This window comes from Nansenia antarctica (assembly GCF_963989245.1).
Source record: "Nansenia antarctica genome assembly, chromosome: 4".
Taxonomy (NCBI): domain Eukaryota; kingdom Metazoa; phylum Chordata; class Actinopteri; order Argentiniformes; family Microstomatidae; genus Nansenia; species Nansenia antarctica.
Genome location: NC_137689.1, coordinates 43,684,395 through 43,700,612, shown reverse-complemented (window position 1 = coordinate 43,700,612; position 16,218 = coordinate 43,684,395). Strand labels below are relative to the sequence as shown.

Genomic DNA, 16,218 nt, shown 5'->3' with positions numbered 1-16,218 from the left:
TATTCCCGTCGGGGAAACGGTACCGGAGCCTTGGGGCTACAACTCAGAGGCTGCCAAACAGCTATTTCCCCCAAGCACTCAGGCTCCTGGTGAAATACACTGGAAGGATGCAAGGGACTGTCACCCACCCATCCAACCCCACGCGCACTGCGGAAATGAACATATGTTGTGTACCGTTGGACTGATTCACTGCCGTGCTGTATTGTGTTGTATTGAGTATCATTTCATCATGCTCTGCACAGCATTTTTGCACTTGAGGCCACTGTGAAATTACCACTTTACCAAAAGGCCACTTTGCTGGGGCTGGGGTTGGGGTTGGGGATCACGTTACTATAAGAGCTACATGGGCCATATAACCACCTTTGCTCAGGGAGCCGGTTTGTGGCTAAGGCTTAGGCTGTAAGTCAATGCAACTGGTCAGGGTCTCCTTTCGTCCTTACGGGCCTTGGCGTCCTCCCGACAGCTCCAGGCAGGTTGAATGTAAATGGCCGAGGCCTCCACAGTAGAGACAGCAGCCTCCACAGTAGAGACAGCAGCCTCCACAGTAGAGACAGCAACCTTCACAGTAGAGACAGCAGCCTCCACAGTAGAGACAGCAGCCTCCACAGTAGAGACAGCAGCCTCCACAGTAGAGACAGCAGCCTCCACAGTAGAGACAGCAGCCTCCACAGTAGAGACAGCAGCCTCCACAGTAGAGACAGCAGCCTCCACAGTAGAGACAGCAGCCTTCACAGTAGAGACAGCAGCCTCCACAGTAGAGACAGTAGCCTTCACAGTAGAGACAGCAGCCTCCACAGTAGAGACAGCAGCCTTCACAGTAGACAGCAGCCTTCGCTCATGCGCCAGTCTCCTTCCTTTCTCCGTGAGAAATGTAAGGTTTCACCTTCGCCAATTTACAAATAATGAGATAAATAAGGGGCTAGCTGGTTAAATTTGATTACCTTATTAACATTGCACTGTCAACATCCTTACGAATGTTCTCACAAGCATCTAAATATTGTCTTTCTTGCAGATGTTTTTACCGAAAACAATGGATTAAGTGAGCGTCGTCATATTTGGACAGTGAGTAACATCCTTTGAGCTTAAAAAACACAGAGACTTATACAACACTAAACAGTTTACAGCCGAATGGAAAATGACAGCACGGAAGCATGAACCCGATGAACGTCTTTCTCAAACCCTGTGTTCCCGTTTGAATCTGTGTGATACAAGGGACGGGGAGAAGGGAGGCGCATAGAATTCACAATCAACAACATTTATTTGTTTTCACAAATACACTCTTTTCACTTTTAAACTCTTTTCTTGGAACAGGGGCTAGTTCTCCTTATGACTCCACTATGGGTAGTTTGTTACATGGGACTTGTACTGGAGGTTTCATGTACTGGAGGTTTCATGTACTGGTGGTTTCATGTACTTTCTCAGCAGCAACAGAGATATTTGCGACCTTTGTGAACTTCCTCTTGCCTTCTTGTGTTTATGTGGTTTCTCTTTGACCTTGTAGATATATAGCAGACAGAAAATAAACAAATCTATATGTTCATATTTCTGTGAAGTAACGATTCTGAAAAGGCTAATCTTGTATATGTGTTGAAATGTTATCTAGACCCAGACATAAAGCAGCTTGTTTTTCACACTTTGAATGCTACTTCAAATGGGAATGTCTCATCTATTTACTCTACTTCTATGATCGAGACAAGAATGGGTTATGAGTAAAAAGTTCCTCTTCCTTTTTCAATCTTGCACTGTATGTTCAGTGTTTGATCTGAACTCGTTTTCACACCTCTTTCATGGTTCTACAGACCTCAAATGCGCAGTTCTACGTCAGCTGCTTAAACATAAACGCAAACACTTTTCATTATGACGGGCCATTGGTGTCATTGATTGACTCATATATGTAAATGTGTAGTTTTTTTCTGTCTGAGACACAACAAAAATAATCAACAGAGCTGATTTGCATATAAGGTGACAACAGCCGTCACAAATGGTCGTCATGTACAACAGTCTGAAGCTAAATGTAGAGACACAGGCTCCTGAACTTCTTGTTTTGTTTGCTTTCTCATGATACTGAGAAACCTACAGTCAGCATTTCCCTATTCTCTGGAACTTTTTACACTGTCATTTTTAAACATTGCTTAACCCATGGATTGCATATCTAAAAATATGAATTATCATATACATTACATCTATCAAAGTCGGTGATAGAGCACGTGAAATGATTAATGATTCCATGATGTTGACCATGTCCATGAATCAGAAAGGCCGCTGTTACAATGAACACTCTAGTTTGCTATTATGTGGATATGGTTCGGTAATGATTTTTGATGGCACTCTTACTCATTGCAAATGATAGTGAATCATGTGAGAGGTGTCTTGTAATGTTGCTGAGCTGGCATGTTCCAAGAGTGGAAATATAAGGGGCTGAGCTCTCCTCTGTACATACCTAAAGAGATGGATGATGGTGCCAGACTAGGAAACTCAAGGTTAACACTCACAGCCTTCAAGTCTAATGGAAATTCGACATTCAAAGCACAGCAGGCCTGGCACTCACAGCTACTTTGTGTGTGTGTGTGTGTGTGTGTGTGTGTGTGTGTGTGTGTGTGTGTGTGTGTGTGTGTGTGTGTGTGTGTGTGAGTGTGAGTGTGTGTGTGTGTGTGTGTGTGTGTGTGTGTGTGTGTGTGTGTGTGTGTGTGTGTGTGCTTTTCCACATACAGTATGTGGCATCTAGTGGGACTTCGGTGTAGTTCCTTCCCATCCCATCTGGGATCAAAGCTGTAATGACAAAAGAAGACAGTACATTTAAAATGATTGCCCACTGTTACCAACACACCACTTTTACGAAATACTACTATGTTCATAAAATAGAATTGGTTATACAATGACAATGACAAATACCTGAAGTGCTGGTGACTCACATCAAGGTGTCATCTCTCAGAACCTCTCACCTCGTCATTCTGTAACACAAATTTCAGGTCAGAGGTGTGGACACTTCTTATCTCTGGTGTAGGTTTTCCATAGACTCTGAGTGTACTGTACTTGTACTGTAAGAAGTAGGCTAGTGAAATCATTTCAATCCAGTATTATTCTACAGCAAATCTACAAATCAATGAATGAATAATTATTTTTGATTCCACACAACATTACCTGAATTACAAAAGCATTAACTTTTTCTATAATCTATTATATCTCTAACAAAGCTAGCTAGCTAGCTAACAAGCTAACACACTAAAATTGTGCATGAAACATACAGTATGTTGCATGTTTAGTAGGTCTGCAACAAATATATTTATTCATTATGTTTTATCTTTGACAACCTATTTCTTCCTCCCACCATCTTCTATTAGTTTTGTAGAGGGGTGGCATAGCCTAATTGTGTTGAGCAGTTTTAGTGGTTTGATAACTGATGCTAACAAAGGCGCTATCTACCTTGTTAACAAAACAACAAATAACTGTGTCTATCCTAAGTAAACAACACAAAATCCTAGCAAACAACACATATTCTCACTCACTAAAAGTTCCCGTTATGTATAGTCCAATATGAGTTCTTAATTGTCCACTGTCGAGATTTCTGCCTGCTTATGACATTCTGTTGATAGCATTAGCGAGAGCTTCAGCATCCATTTTGTAAACTTGTCAACAAACAGGTCCACACGCACATGGCTACTTACATACAGCTGGGGTGGGTGTGGCTACACATACTGCCACACTAATACCCCCCACCCGACTTTGCTAACTAAATGTAGGTATTTAGTGAATGTAAAACTATTGGTTATGATATCGAGTGGGTTCTTCATCGCTTCATTTGTCGTCCTATGCCAAAAACCGGAAAAATATTTTTTCACAACAAGACTTGTTTGGCTCGATTGCAAGGTTTCACAATTCCCGACATGAGGACTGTGGTATTATGTTAGTTAGAACATAATGATAATAAATATATGGTGTGACGCTTATGCTGTAGACCAATGGGAATGAGTTGGGGATAGAGGGGAGAGCACGCGCAGTGGGGAAGCTGCAGATTGGATTGAATGGTGGAACTGTATGGTTAATAAAGTACGAGATATATTTAGTTAACAGTTGTCTCACGCGTTTATATTACGAAACACGACATGGTGTCAGAAGTGCTGTTGAACTAAATCAGTACAGAGAAGATCTACCAGTGATGTGCCTAATCGACAGGCTGTATGAGCGATTCCACATTACATGGTGAAGGCGAGCTGGCTAGCGGACAAGAAGACGAGCAGCTGGCTAACGGTAACGTGCCGCATGAGGAAGAGGAAGCTAGCAGAATGGCTACTACAAATGCGACGTTCAACATTCGGCCGCTGGAGCCTTTTGATTTTTCTAAGCCGCTCGAGTGGACAAAGTGGATACGGAGATTTGAGAGGTTCCGACAGGCAAGCAATCTAGCCGCCAGCTCTGATGATAATCAGGTGAACACTTTGATTTATTGTATGGGAGATGAGGCCGACGATGTTTTGAGGGGTTTGAAACTCAGCAAGGGAGTGTCCTGCCAATGAGGTGAAGTGTCATTCCTGTGGAAAAATGGGTCACTACAAGCATGTGTGCCTTGCAGGTAAAGCTGTGCACGGTATTGTAGAAGAGGAGGAGGGCTGGTTCATTGGTTCTGTGACGTCAGATGCTGATCCATGGATCGTAGAAATAGAAGTGATGGGAAAACAGGTCACCTTCAAGCTCGATACTGGAGCCGATGTCACTGTTGTGTCACAGGCTGTTTTTGCTAACATGTTTTCTAACACACAGCCACCCATTCTCCACAAAGCAGAGAAACCTTTGTTTGGTCCAGGACGAATGCCGCTGGACGTGGCAGGGTTCACCAAGCTGCAGCTGGGGAGAGGAGGCAAGCAGACCACGGAGAAGGTCTATGTGGTGAATAACCTGAGCACGCCTTTGCTTGGGAGGCCAGCCATCGTAGCCCTGGGCTTACTCCTCCGTGTCAACAGCGTCGACATGGAGACCCTCAAGACGACCTACCCCAAGCTGTGCAGTGGCCTGGGTGAGGTACAACAAGCATACACCATAAAACTCAAACCGGGTGCTGTGCCATTTTCCTTGAAAACCCCCAGGAGGATTCCGCTGCCTATGATGGGGAAAGTCAGAGATGAGCTCCAGCGCATGGAGAACCTGGGTGTCATCAGCCGCGTGGAAGAGCCAACCGACTGGTGCGCCGCCATCGTGGTCGTCCCCAAAAAGGACGGTAAATCAGTGCGTCTATGTGTGGATCTGACCGGCTTGAACGAGTTTGTATGCAGGGAGAAGTACATTCTGCCGTCGATAGAGCAGAGCCTCGGGATGCTTGCCGGAGCAAAGGTGTTCAGTAAACTGGACGCAAACATGGGGTTTTGGCAGGTTCCACTTGCAGCAGAATCAGCCAAGTACACTACGTTCATCACCCCATTCGGAAGGTTTCATTTCAACCGCCTTCCTTTCAGAATTGCCTCAGCACCTGAACATTTTCAGTGCATGATGGCGGAGGTAACCGAGGGGCTGGAAGGTGTGATATGCCACATCGATGACCTGCTGGTGTGGGGGCGGGATCAGGAAGAGCATGATGCTCGACTCCACGCAGTACTGCAAAGGGTGGAAAGGGCCCACATCACCCTGAATATGGACAAATGTGAACTCTCAAAGAGTGAGGTGGTCTTCCTGGGCCAGATCGTCACGGCTACAGGGGTCTGCCCAGACCCGAGGAAGACGGAGGCCATCATGGAGATGAAGGAGCCCGCAAACGTCAGCGAGCTGCGAAGCTTTCTTGGAATGGTCAATCAACTGGGAAAATTCATTCCCCAGTTAGCAGAAAAAGACAAGCCGCTCCGTGACCTTCTCTCAAAAAGAAACAGCTGGGTCTGGGACGTGGCCCAGGTGACAGCATTCAGAACACTGAAGGAAGCCCTGTCCTCTCCTCCAGTGCTGGCGGTCTATGAGCAAAAGAGAGACACCAAAGTGTCAGCCGACGCATCCTCGTTCGGCTTGGGAGGTGTTCTGCTCCAGAGGTGGGGGGTTGAATGGAAGCCTGTGGCTTACGCGTCTCGGTCCCTCACTCCCACAGAACAACGATACGCACAGATTGAGAAGGAGGCCCTGGGCCTCACATGGGCCTGCGAACGGTTCCAGGATTTCCTCATAGGAAAACACTTCTGCCTGGAGACCGACCATAAACCCCTTCTCAGCTTACTGGGAGGCCAAGCCCTGGATCTTCTGCCGCCAAGAATCCAGCGTTTCAAGATACGGTTGATGCGCTACTCATACTCTATCGTGCACGTGCCAGGAAAATCACTCTGGACAGCAGACACGCTGTCGCGCTCCCCAGTGACAAGATCCAGGTCTACATATATGGAAAACCTGAGGAAGGAGCTAAATGCTGACAGTGTCTGCTCACGTGTTATGATGCTGTGCACAGAGGGATGGCCTGACCACGCAAGCCAGGAACCTGTGCTGAAGAGCTACTGGCGAGAGCAAGCTACGCTCACAGTGGAAGACGGTCTACTGCTGAAAGGCACACGACTGGTGATACCTTCAGTAATGAGGAACGACGTGCTGGCCAGACTACACGAAGGACACCAAGGTGTTGTGAAGTGCAAGGAGCGCGCCCGCCAGTCTGTGTGGTGGCCTGGACTCAGCCAACAGGTAAATGAAATGGTGCTCAATTGCAGGGCATGCATTCAGGACCGACAGAATCCCAGAGAACCTCTCATGCCGTCAGAGTCCCCTGAAAGACCATGGCAGAAGTTGGGGGCCGACCTGTTCGTCCTGGGAAAAGACACATACCTAATCGTCGTCGATTACTTCTCCCGGTATGTTGAGATTGCCCAATTGTCTCACACCAGGTCCACTGACATTATTGTACATCTGAAGTCCATGTTTGCCCGCCATGGCATCCCGGAGGTCCTGATGTCGGATAATGGGCCTCAGTTTTCTGGTCAAGCCTTCACCTCCTTTGCTGCTGCGTACGGGTTCAGACACATCACCAGCAGCCCAAGGTTTCCACAGAGTAATGGTGAAGCAGAAAGGGCAGTCCAGACTATGAAAAACCTCCTGAAAAAAGCGAGCGACCCCTACCTGGCTCTACTCGCCTACCGAGCCACACCCCTTCAGAGTGGGTACAGGCCAGCCCAGCTCCTCATGGGCCGACGTCTGCGCACCACGGTGCCAGTGCTGCCCTCTCGACTGGTCCCTACACTGCCGGACAGCGACGCGTTCGCGCAGAAAGAGGAGGTGAAAGGGAGGTCGGATGCGGTAAACTACAACCGGCGACACCGTGCAAGACCCCTCTGTGACCTGTCATCGGGAGAGCAGGTATGGGTCACGGATGCTAAGACGTCGGGAACTGTGCTCCGAAACCACTCTACTCCGAGGTCCTACCTGGTGGGCCTGCCCCAGGGGGTGGTGAGACGCAACCGACAGCATCTGATACCCCTACACACACCTACACAAGACAGGGGCTCCCCGCCGCAGCAACAAGCCCCGGAGCCGGCCCCAGATCCGACCCCTGGGCAGGCTCCCATGTCACCTGCAGTCGGAACACAGGCCCCACCTGCAGAGACTCCCACGCTCAGAACAAGGGGGGGGAGAGCAGTGGTTAAACCTAGGAGGTTTGACATGTAACTGAGAAATGTGGACAAGTGTTTTTATAAGTTGTTTACCCCCCAAATATGGGTAATGTTACTGTTGTATTTAAAGAAAAGTTATTCCATGTTATGTTGGATGGGGTCTAGTTTGAGCACTTTTAGTATGAATGAATGAATGAATGAATGGACTTTATTGTCATTGCTACAGTACAGGTACCAAACAACGACATTTAGGAGGGGTGGCTCCCCTGGTGTTAGGAAAGGAAAAAAAAAAAACACTTTTAAAAAAAATCACAAGAAGGGAAGGAGCTGGTTTACATAAATAAAGGCTATGTACACAATCCACTGTACTATACTGTACAGATAGTCGACTAGGGTTGTCATATTGCACAATAGTATTTTTTCACGTTATTTAAAGTGTCACAGTTTGCAGGCTTGAAATGTACATGTTTGTGCCTCAGCACTACACCTGATTTTTTCAGTCCAGCAGCTGCCATACAATCCGTCCAGACTGTCCAGGGCCCAGAACTTAGGTCTTTGCTGTGTTCAGGGCCTGGACGGCCCTGTGGTAGAAGCAGTTCTTCAGTCTGTTTGTCTTAGCGGCCAGGGTCCTGAACCTCCTTTTCGAGGGCAGCCTGGTAAAGTGTACGTGCCCAGGGTGGGTCGGGTCCCTGGAGATCTTTGAGGCCTTCCTGAGACAGCGTGTGTTGTACAGCTCTTCTAGTAGCCCTGTTAGTTTTGAGATTTATGGATCACAAACCGCTATAGTTATAACTTATGTTCAGGATTTACACAGGGACAGACCTTTACAACAAAAGAGGCAGAATAATCCTCTAAGGTCTGACGAGGCAAAGGCAGTCTACCCTTTGTCTCTAGAAAAGGGGAGATGTGGTATTATGTTAGTTAGAACATAATGGGGAAGCGGCAGATTGGATTGAATGGTGGAACTGTATGGTTAATAAAGTACGAGATATATTTAGTTAACAGTCTCACGCGTTTATATTACGAAACACGACAAGGACCTTTTAATGAAACGGTGTCACATATGGTATGGTATGGTGGACATACATGTTTGTATATACATCTACTTTTAGACTGATAAACTGCCGTGAGGTTTACATTGCAGTATCTGACATGTTTCTGCATACCACCGTGTGTGTGCGCGAGTGTGTGTGTGTGTGTGTGTGTGTGTGTGTGTGTGTGTGTGTGTGTGTGTCTGTGTGTCTGTGTGTCTGTGTGTGTCTCTTTGCCTGTGTTGTGGGGTAATGGCAATAATGCAACTTAATCAACAAATACAATAAACATGGACCATTGCTTAAAGCAACATTCGTTTTTGTAACCAGCTAAATTGTATGGATGGAGTGGAGAGTATAGCCTACACGTTAATAGAATGTTCACTTTTTTTTTTTTTTACTAACATGCACATCCAAAGTTCAGTCCATTACTTCATCACTAACTTCTACATCAAGACACTCTATTTGTGTTGAATGGTAATAATCGTCACTTAGCTACTGGAGACTAATGCCTCAGGTCTTAATGACCTCTCACTCTGCATAAACTCCATGACAGGCACTGTATTAACAAACTCAGCAGAGAAGTAGTATTGAATTACCACAGGTTTATGATTCCTATTAATGTCTCATTGCAAATCATTAAGGGGATAAATAATAGCGTCAATTGGAAGCAGATGTCCGGGGTTCAGAGCCCAGATGACCGTGGGGCTGCTGCCTGCCGTAGACTGCGGTTACAGTTTAGAAACACATCATTAGTATGCACCTTTCACTGCTGTGGAGAGAAGGAACCGCAAAAAAATGTGTTCCCTCTCATTTGATTAATGACCGAGATCAGGAGCTTGTGACATCACTGCAATTCAACAACAACAACAACAAAATCTGACTTATTGCGTGAACTTATGCCTTTTCAGACATAGTTGTCTGGGAAACCCGACTACAGCCAAGGAAAGTGGACAAAATAGCAGGAGAAGGTGAAGGAGCCCCTCATGGCGTCTATAAATTCACATTGTTATGACCTTCATATGATGTCTGTGATTAATATCTGGCCTTTCTCTGTGTTTCTCTTTAATGACGCACAGTGACATTGTAAACTTTGTTGACCGTTAAAGGTGTGGGCTGTGAGGAATGAGAGTGTGATAAGGACTCTAAACCTATTAATCAAAACGAATGGTTAGGTAGGCCTATGGGTAATACCAGAGTGGTCTCCATAATACACCCTGAAGCTAGACAACTAAATAAACCATAAAGCGGGCATATACAGTAGGTAGCCTATAAGGTTATTGTACGTCGATTCGTAAACAAGCAGACACAAACTAGGGATGCTATGATACACGTGCTTGGGGAGACATCTCACGGCCCTCTGACGTATGATTATCTGCTGCGTAAGGTAGGCTACAGCAGGAGTGCGGAGCTTTTGCTTCAAACTTACTGGTGGAGCGACGGAGGAGGAGTTGATCACCAGCCCCAAGAAGAAACTCCACTTGTCAGGGGACTGAACAGCGCTCTGAGTGTGCAGCAACACCAGAAGTCAAAACCTGAAGCTTGGCAATATTAATGTGGAAATTGCAACCTATCAACAACATATTCAAATACAGAAACGTTTATTGGAGTTGCTTCAAGAGCGTAAAGTTGGCAATGAAAATGGAAATTGGGGAAGTATGGATTTGCGCTTTTTTGGTGACTGCGCACAAACGGAGGGGGTAACCACATGCAAATTGACGGAAGGACACTTCTTTAGTGACAATTTCATTATTCAAAGACAGTGAGAGAATTAGTTACCGATATGAATAACGGCACAGTGACAGGTCAGCCTCGGGATCCCACTATTCCGGTCATTATGTTCATATTCGGAGTGGTTGGAAATGTCATCGCCATCGTGGTGCTGCGAAAGTCTCGAAAGGAACAGAAAGAGACCACCTTCTACACGTTGGTGTGCGGCCTGGCGGTGACCGACCTCTTGGGCACGCTGCTGGCGAGCCCCGTCACCATCGCCACCTATATGAAAGGGTCCTGGCCCGGGGGTGAACCCCTGTGTCAGTACTCCGGATTCATCCTCCTGTTCTTCTTCCTAGCCCAGCTCAGCATTATATTTGCCATGTCCATTGAGAGGTACCTGGCAATTAACCATGCGTATTTCTACAACCATTACGTTGACCAAAGACTTGCCGCGTTGACGCTTGTGGCCATCTACATTTCAAATGTCTTCTTTTGCGCGTTGCCCACCATGGGACTGGGAGAGGTGAAGCTTCAATTCCCGAAGACCTGGTGTTTCATTGACTGGCGGACTAACACGTCCACACACGCTGCGTTCTCTTACATGTACGCTGGGGTGAATTCGTTTCTTATCCTTTCCACCGTCATATGCAACGTGATGGTGTGCGGGGCTTTGATCATGATGCACAAACGGTTCATCCGCAGAACATCGCTTGGCACTGACCAGGGACGCATAGCGGACCTGAGGCGCAGACGGAGTTTTGGACGCCTGGCCGGCGCAGAGATCCAAATGGTCATTTTACTCATAGCAACCTCAGCTGTGGTTCTTATCTGCTCCATACCTTTAGTGGTAAGTTAACTAAAGAGGTATTGCTACAATTGACATGGTATGGCTTTGTGCAACATGATGGTTGTACTTGTCTTTATGCGCGCACAGAAACCTATATGGATTAATGGGTAAAAACACGTGTTCAAACATGCAGCTTTCAAAACCATCAATGTTTTCTTGCCTGTTTACGTTTAGGTTTTGGTGCACAGTAGGCCTATAGCTTACTGCGCTACACCTGCACGCGAGCTACACTTCCAAGGAACGCGCTGAACGATTCGGTTAATTAACTACCAATCGACAATTTTATTATGCTGTTATTACTGTGTCTCTGTCTCTCAGCCGCTTGTGTGCATAACTAATATTATATTAGGCACAATAGGCCCAGGTTATGATATGATATTCTACATTCAATTGTATTATATTATATTGTGTTATAGTATATCATATTATAGAAAGTGTAAACATGTAAAAAAATAAATACATAAATAAATAATAACAATAATAATAATAATAATAATACAGATACATTTCAAACGAGGGGTAGGCAACTTATCCAATGACCAGAGGTTATTGCAGATATCCCCAGCTTTGCGTTTGCGTTATTTGGTGTAACGGGTTTCTTTTAGTGTTGGTGGACTACATTTGAAAGCACTGTTTTATCGTCTATTTGAGACAAACAGAAATAATAAACATTTAACTTAAATGCAAAGTAGTTTATGGTATTACATTAGAGTACTAAATAACTAAGATAGAGACTAAAGAAAAGTTTCATTTGGATTCATAAGAACTGCAGTGTGTATAATTATAATAAGCCTTTATAATACTGATATCAAACGAGGTATACTTACCCAATGACAAGAGGTCATTGCAGATACCAATCCGCAACTTTGCGTTTGCGTTATTTGGTATAACGGGTTTTTTGAGTGTTGGTGGGCTACATTTGAAAGCACTTTTTTATCGTCTATTTGAGACAAACAACTGTGTGTGTGTGTGTGTGTGTGTGTGTGTGTGTGTGTGTGTGTGTGTGTGTGTGTGTGTGTGTGTGTGTGTGTGTGTGTGTTGCATGTGTATGTTACATGTATGTGTGTGTGTGTGTGTGTGTGTGTGTGTGTTGCATGTGTGTGTGTGTGTGTGTGTGTGTGTGTGTTGCATGTGTGTGTTGCATGTGTATGTGTGTGTGTGTGTGTGTGTGTGTGTGTGTGTGTGTGCGCGCGCGTGTGTGTGTGTGTGTGTGTGTGTGTGTGTATGCTCTCACCTAAACACCTTCAGATAGGCTATGCAAATGTGAAAATGCCATTAATGGTAGTGGTAGCACATACTGTCAGCATCGTTGCCAGGTAGAAATAAGTTTTAGCATAGCTAAAGAGCATCAGAACACTAAAAAAAAGTGTCAGACAAGAGTCAGACAATCTGGATTCTGCTGTTCATTAGCAGCCACAAATGACATTTACATTTACATTTTGGACATAGCAGACTATGCTGAGAGCTACTCAGTATATACTATAAATATACTATATACTATACAGCTGGTCATATAATTAGAATATCATCAAAAATTTGATTTATTTCAGTAATTCCATTCAAAAAGTGAAACTTGTCAAATGTATATATTCATTCCACACAGACTGATATATTTCAAGTGTTTATTGCTTTTAATTTTGATGATTATTACTGACAACTAATGAAAACCCCAAATTCAGTATCTCAGAAAATTAGAATATTGTGAAAAGGTTCAATATTGAAGACACCTGGTGCCACACTCTAATCAGCTAATTAACTCAAAACACCTGCAAACGCCTTTAAATGGTCCCTCAGTCCAGTTCTGTAGGCTACACAATCATGGGGAAGACTGCTGACCTGACAGTTGTCCAAAAGACGACCATTGACACCTTGCACAAGGAGGGCAAGACACAAAAGGTCATTGCTAAAGAGGCTGGCTGTTCACAGAGCTCTGTGTCCAAGCAAATTAATAGAGAGGCGAAGGGAAGGAAAATATGTGGTAGAAAACAGTGTACAAGCAATAGGGATAACTGCACCCTGGAGAGGATTGTGAAACAAAACCGATTCCAAAATGTGGGGGAGATTCACAAAGAGTGGACTGCAGCTGGAGTCAGTGCTTCAAGAACCACCACACACAGACGTATGCAAGACATGGGTTTCAGCTGTCGCATTCCTTGTGTCAAGCCACTCTTGAACAAGAGACAGCGTCAGAAGCGTCTCGCTTGGGCTAAAGACAAAAAGGACTGGACTGCTGCTGAGTGGTCCAAAGTTATGTTCTCTGATGAAAGTACATGTTGTATTTCCTTTGGAAATCAAGGTCCCAGGGTCTGGAGGAAGAGAGGAGAGGCACAGAATCCACGTTGCTTTAAGTCCAGTGTAACGTTTCCACCGTCAGTGATGGTTTGGGGTGCCATGTCATCTGCTGGTGTTGGTCCACTGTGTTTTCTGAGGTCCAGGGTCAACGCAGTCGTCTACCAGGAAGTTTTAGAGCACTTCATGCTTCCTGCTGCTGACCAACTTTATGGAGATGCAGATTTCATTTTCCAACAGGACTTGGCACCTGCACACAGTGCCAAAGCTACCAGTACCTGGTTTAAGGACCATGGTATCCCTGTTCTTAATTGGCCAGCAAACTCGCCTGACCATAGCGTGAAGAGGAAGATGCGATGCGCCAGACCCAACAATGCAGAGCTGAAGGCCACTATCAGAGCAACCTGGGCTCTCATATCACCTGAGCAGTGCCACAGACTGATGGACTCCATGCCACGCCGCATTGCTGCAGTAATTCAGGCAAAAGGAGCCCCAACTAAGTATTGAGTGCTGTACATGCTCATACTTTCCATGTTCATACTTTTTTTGGCCAACATTTTAAAAAAAAACTTGTTTTGTATTGGTCTTAAGTAATATTCTAATTTTCTGAGATACTGTATTTGGGATCTTCATTAGTTGTCAGTAATAATCATCAAAATTAAAAGAAATAAACATTTGAAATATCAGTCTGTGTGGAATGAATGTATACATTTGACAAGTTTCACTTTTTTTTTTTTTTTTTTTTTACATTTGTTTTTCAGATTTTATCCCTTTTTCACCCAATTTGGTAGCCAATTTAACCCAATCCAATTATCCCCTGCCTATTGCATGGGATCCGCCGCACGACCCCGTGGCCGGCAGTCCCAGAGGAGGGCGCCAGGCAGACTAGGCTGACTGGCTCCTCGAGCCCAGTACCGTTATTCCGGCACCCAGGGGGCGGTGTTGCGCGACGGATCCTAGTCCAGAAATACTCCTATACCCCCCTCGGAAGCGGCCGGCCAATATGCCGCTTCCCGTGTGCCTCGGCCATATCTGGATCTGGCGAGCCGGGATACGAACCCCGGCCCCGGTGGGCAGCATGCACTAGCGGCCAGTGCGTAGACCGCTACACCACCGCGGGGCCCAAGTTTCACTTTTTGAATGGAATTACTGAAATAAATCAACTTTTTGATGATATTCTAATTATATGACCAGCACCTGTATATACTATTAATGGGAGCTATAAAGGACCAGCAATGATGGAACATCCCATATACTTGAAAAAGCACACTAACAAAAAAGAAAATAAGAAATAAACTGAAAGACAGAAATTGGGAGAACCATGGGAGAAAAAAATCAGTGATTCGAAAAGAAAAACACTTCCCTTCCGTATTATATTTAAAGTTCAGTATCTGCCACCTTTAATCCATGTCCCTGACTGTGCTCTGGTTATTTTGGCAATATATATATATATATATATATATATATATATATATATATATATATATATATACAGTATATATATATATAATAACAGCAATGGCTGTTGATTGGACTTTAGACTTTGTCAATAAGGACATACTAGTAGAGGCTAGTAGTATGCTCCAATGCCCATGTTATGATATGCCAACATCACACCATGGTTCATAGCCCATATTGTATTGTACAATATTTTATATTGAAACAGTATCTTATATGTTCAGCATTAACCTCCTACAGTTATTGATGTTTGAGATTAAGTGCTCGAGGTGAATCCCTGTAAATATGTGAAAAAAGTAGATTTCAGGTCAACACCCTGTAGATGCTGTAACCAGCCATTTTGTTTTCCTTCCTCATCAGCTTCGAATATTTATGAACCAGCTGTACCGAACCCGGGTCATCAGCCGAGACCTACACGCTATCCGTATGGCGTCAGTCAACCCCATCCTGGACCCCTGGATCTACATCCTGCTGAGGAAGACCGTGATGCTGAAGCTGGTGGAGAAGATCAAGTGTCTGTTCTGCAGGATGGGCGGCCGGGGGCGTGGCCAAGGCCGGGGCCAGTTCCGCTGTGGCGACGGCCGTCACAACTCCTCCATCGTGTCCCGGGACTCCCCGTCGCTGGCCTCCCGCGAGCTGAGGGAGGTCATCAGCACCTCCCAGACCTTCCTCTACCTGCCTGAGAGCACTGGAGAGGCGTTCAGGCCAGGGGACCAGGGCAGACCCAGCCCCCAGACCGTAGAGCGCTCCCTGCTCCAAGACCTCCAGAGGGCGGGAGGCCTGGGCCTTCTGAGGGACCCTAAGCAGCAGGGCACCTTAGAGGTCAGGACGTCAGGGAGGCAGCATAGCCCGGCTGAGCCTCCACCTCTGAACCCCAAGGACCAGACACTACATGTGACCTTTACAGATGAGACCCTGAGTTTACAGGAGAAATGCATCTGATTAGACACACAGACTCAAGTTCTAGAGGAGAGATACTGTATAATAAGGACAACAGGCCTATGTGGGACTCAAAGGAAAAGTTTGTCTGAAAATGTGGTTGGACAATTCTGCAAACAGACTTGGTTAACTTGACTGGCAGCTGATATGAATGGCTTACCAGATATTTGTTGTGTTTTTCACAAAAGGAGGTAGTCAACCATTTTCCAACGTTAGCCAGTGTTGTGCTGTAGCCTCATGTCATGGTAGATTGTTCTACAGGATGGGATGGATTATATGAATCATACATCATAGGTCTATTCTTCATGTCACAGTGACAACAATGACAACACAACATACCAGTAGAATTAATACATCAATAGAATTAGATCTC

At 45.3% G+C, this 16,218-nt stretch overlaps 1 protein-coding gene across 1 annotated transcript; it reads left to right on the top strand.

Moving 5' to 3' along the window:
• Positions 1 to 10,379: 10,379 nt before the first annotated feature.
• On the top strand, positions 10,380 to 15,856 carry ptger4b (prostaglandin E receptor 4 (subtype EP4) b; the record flags this gene model as incomplete). Its single annotated transcript, XM_080530246.1, has 2 exons — positions 10,380 to 11,159; positions 15,267 to 15,856. The coding sequence occupies 2 exons, from the start codon at positions 10,380 to 10,382 to the stop codon at positions 15,846 to 15,848; spliced, it is 1,362 nt and encodes a 453-aa protein (XP_080386372.1). The 3' UTR covers positions 15,849 to 15,856.
• Positions 15,857 to 16,218: the final 362 nt, after the last annotated feature.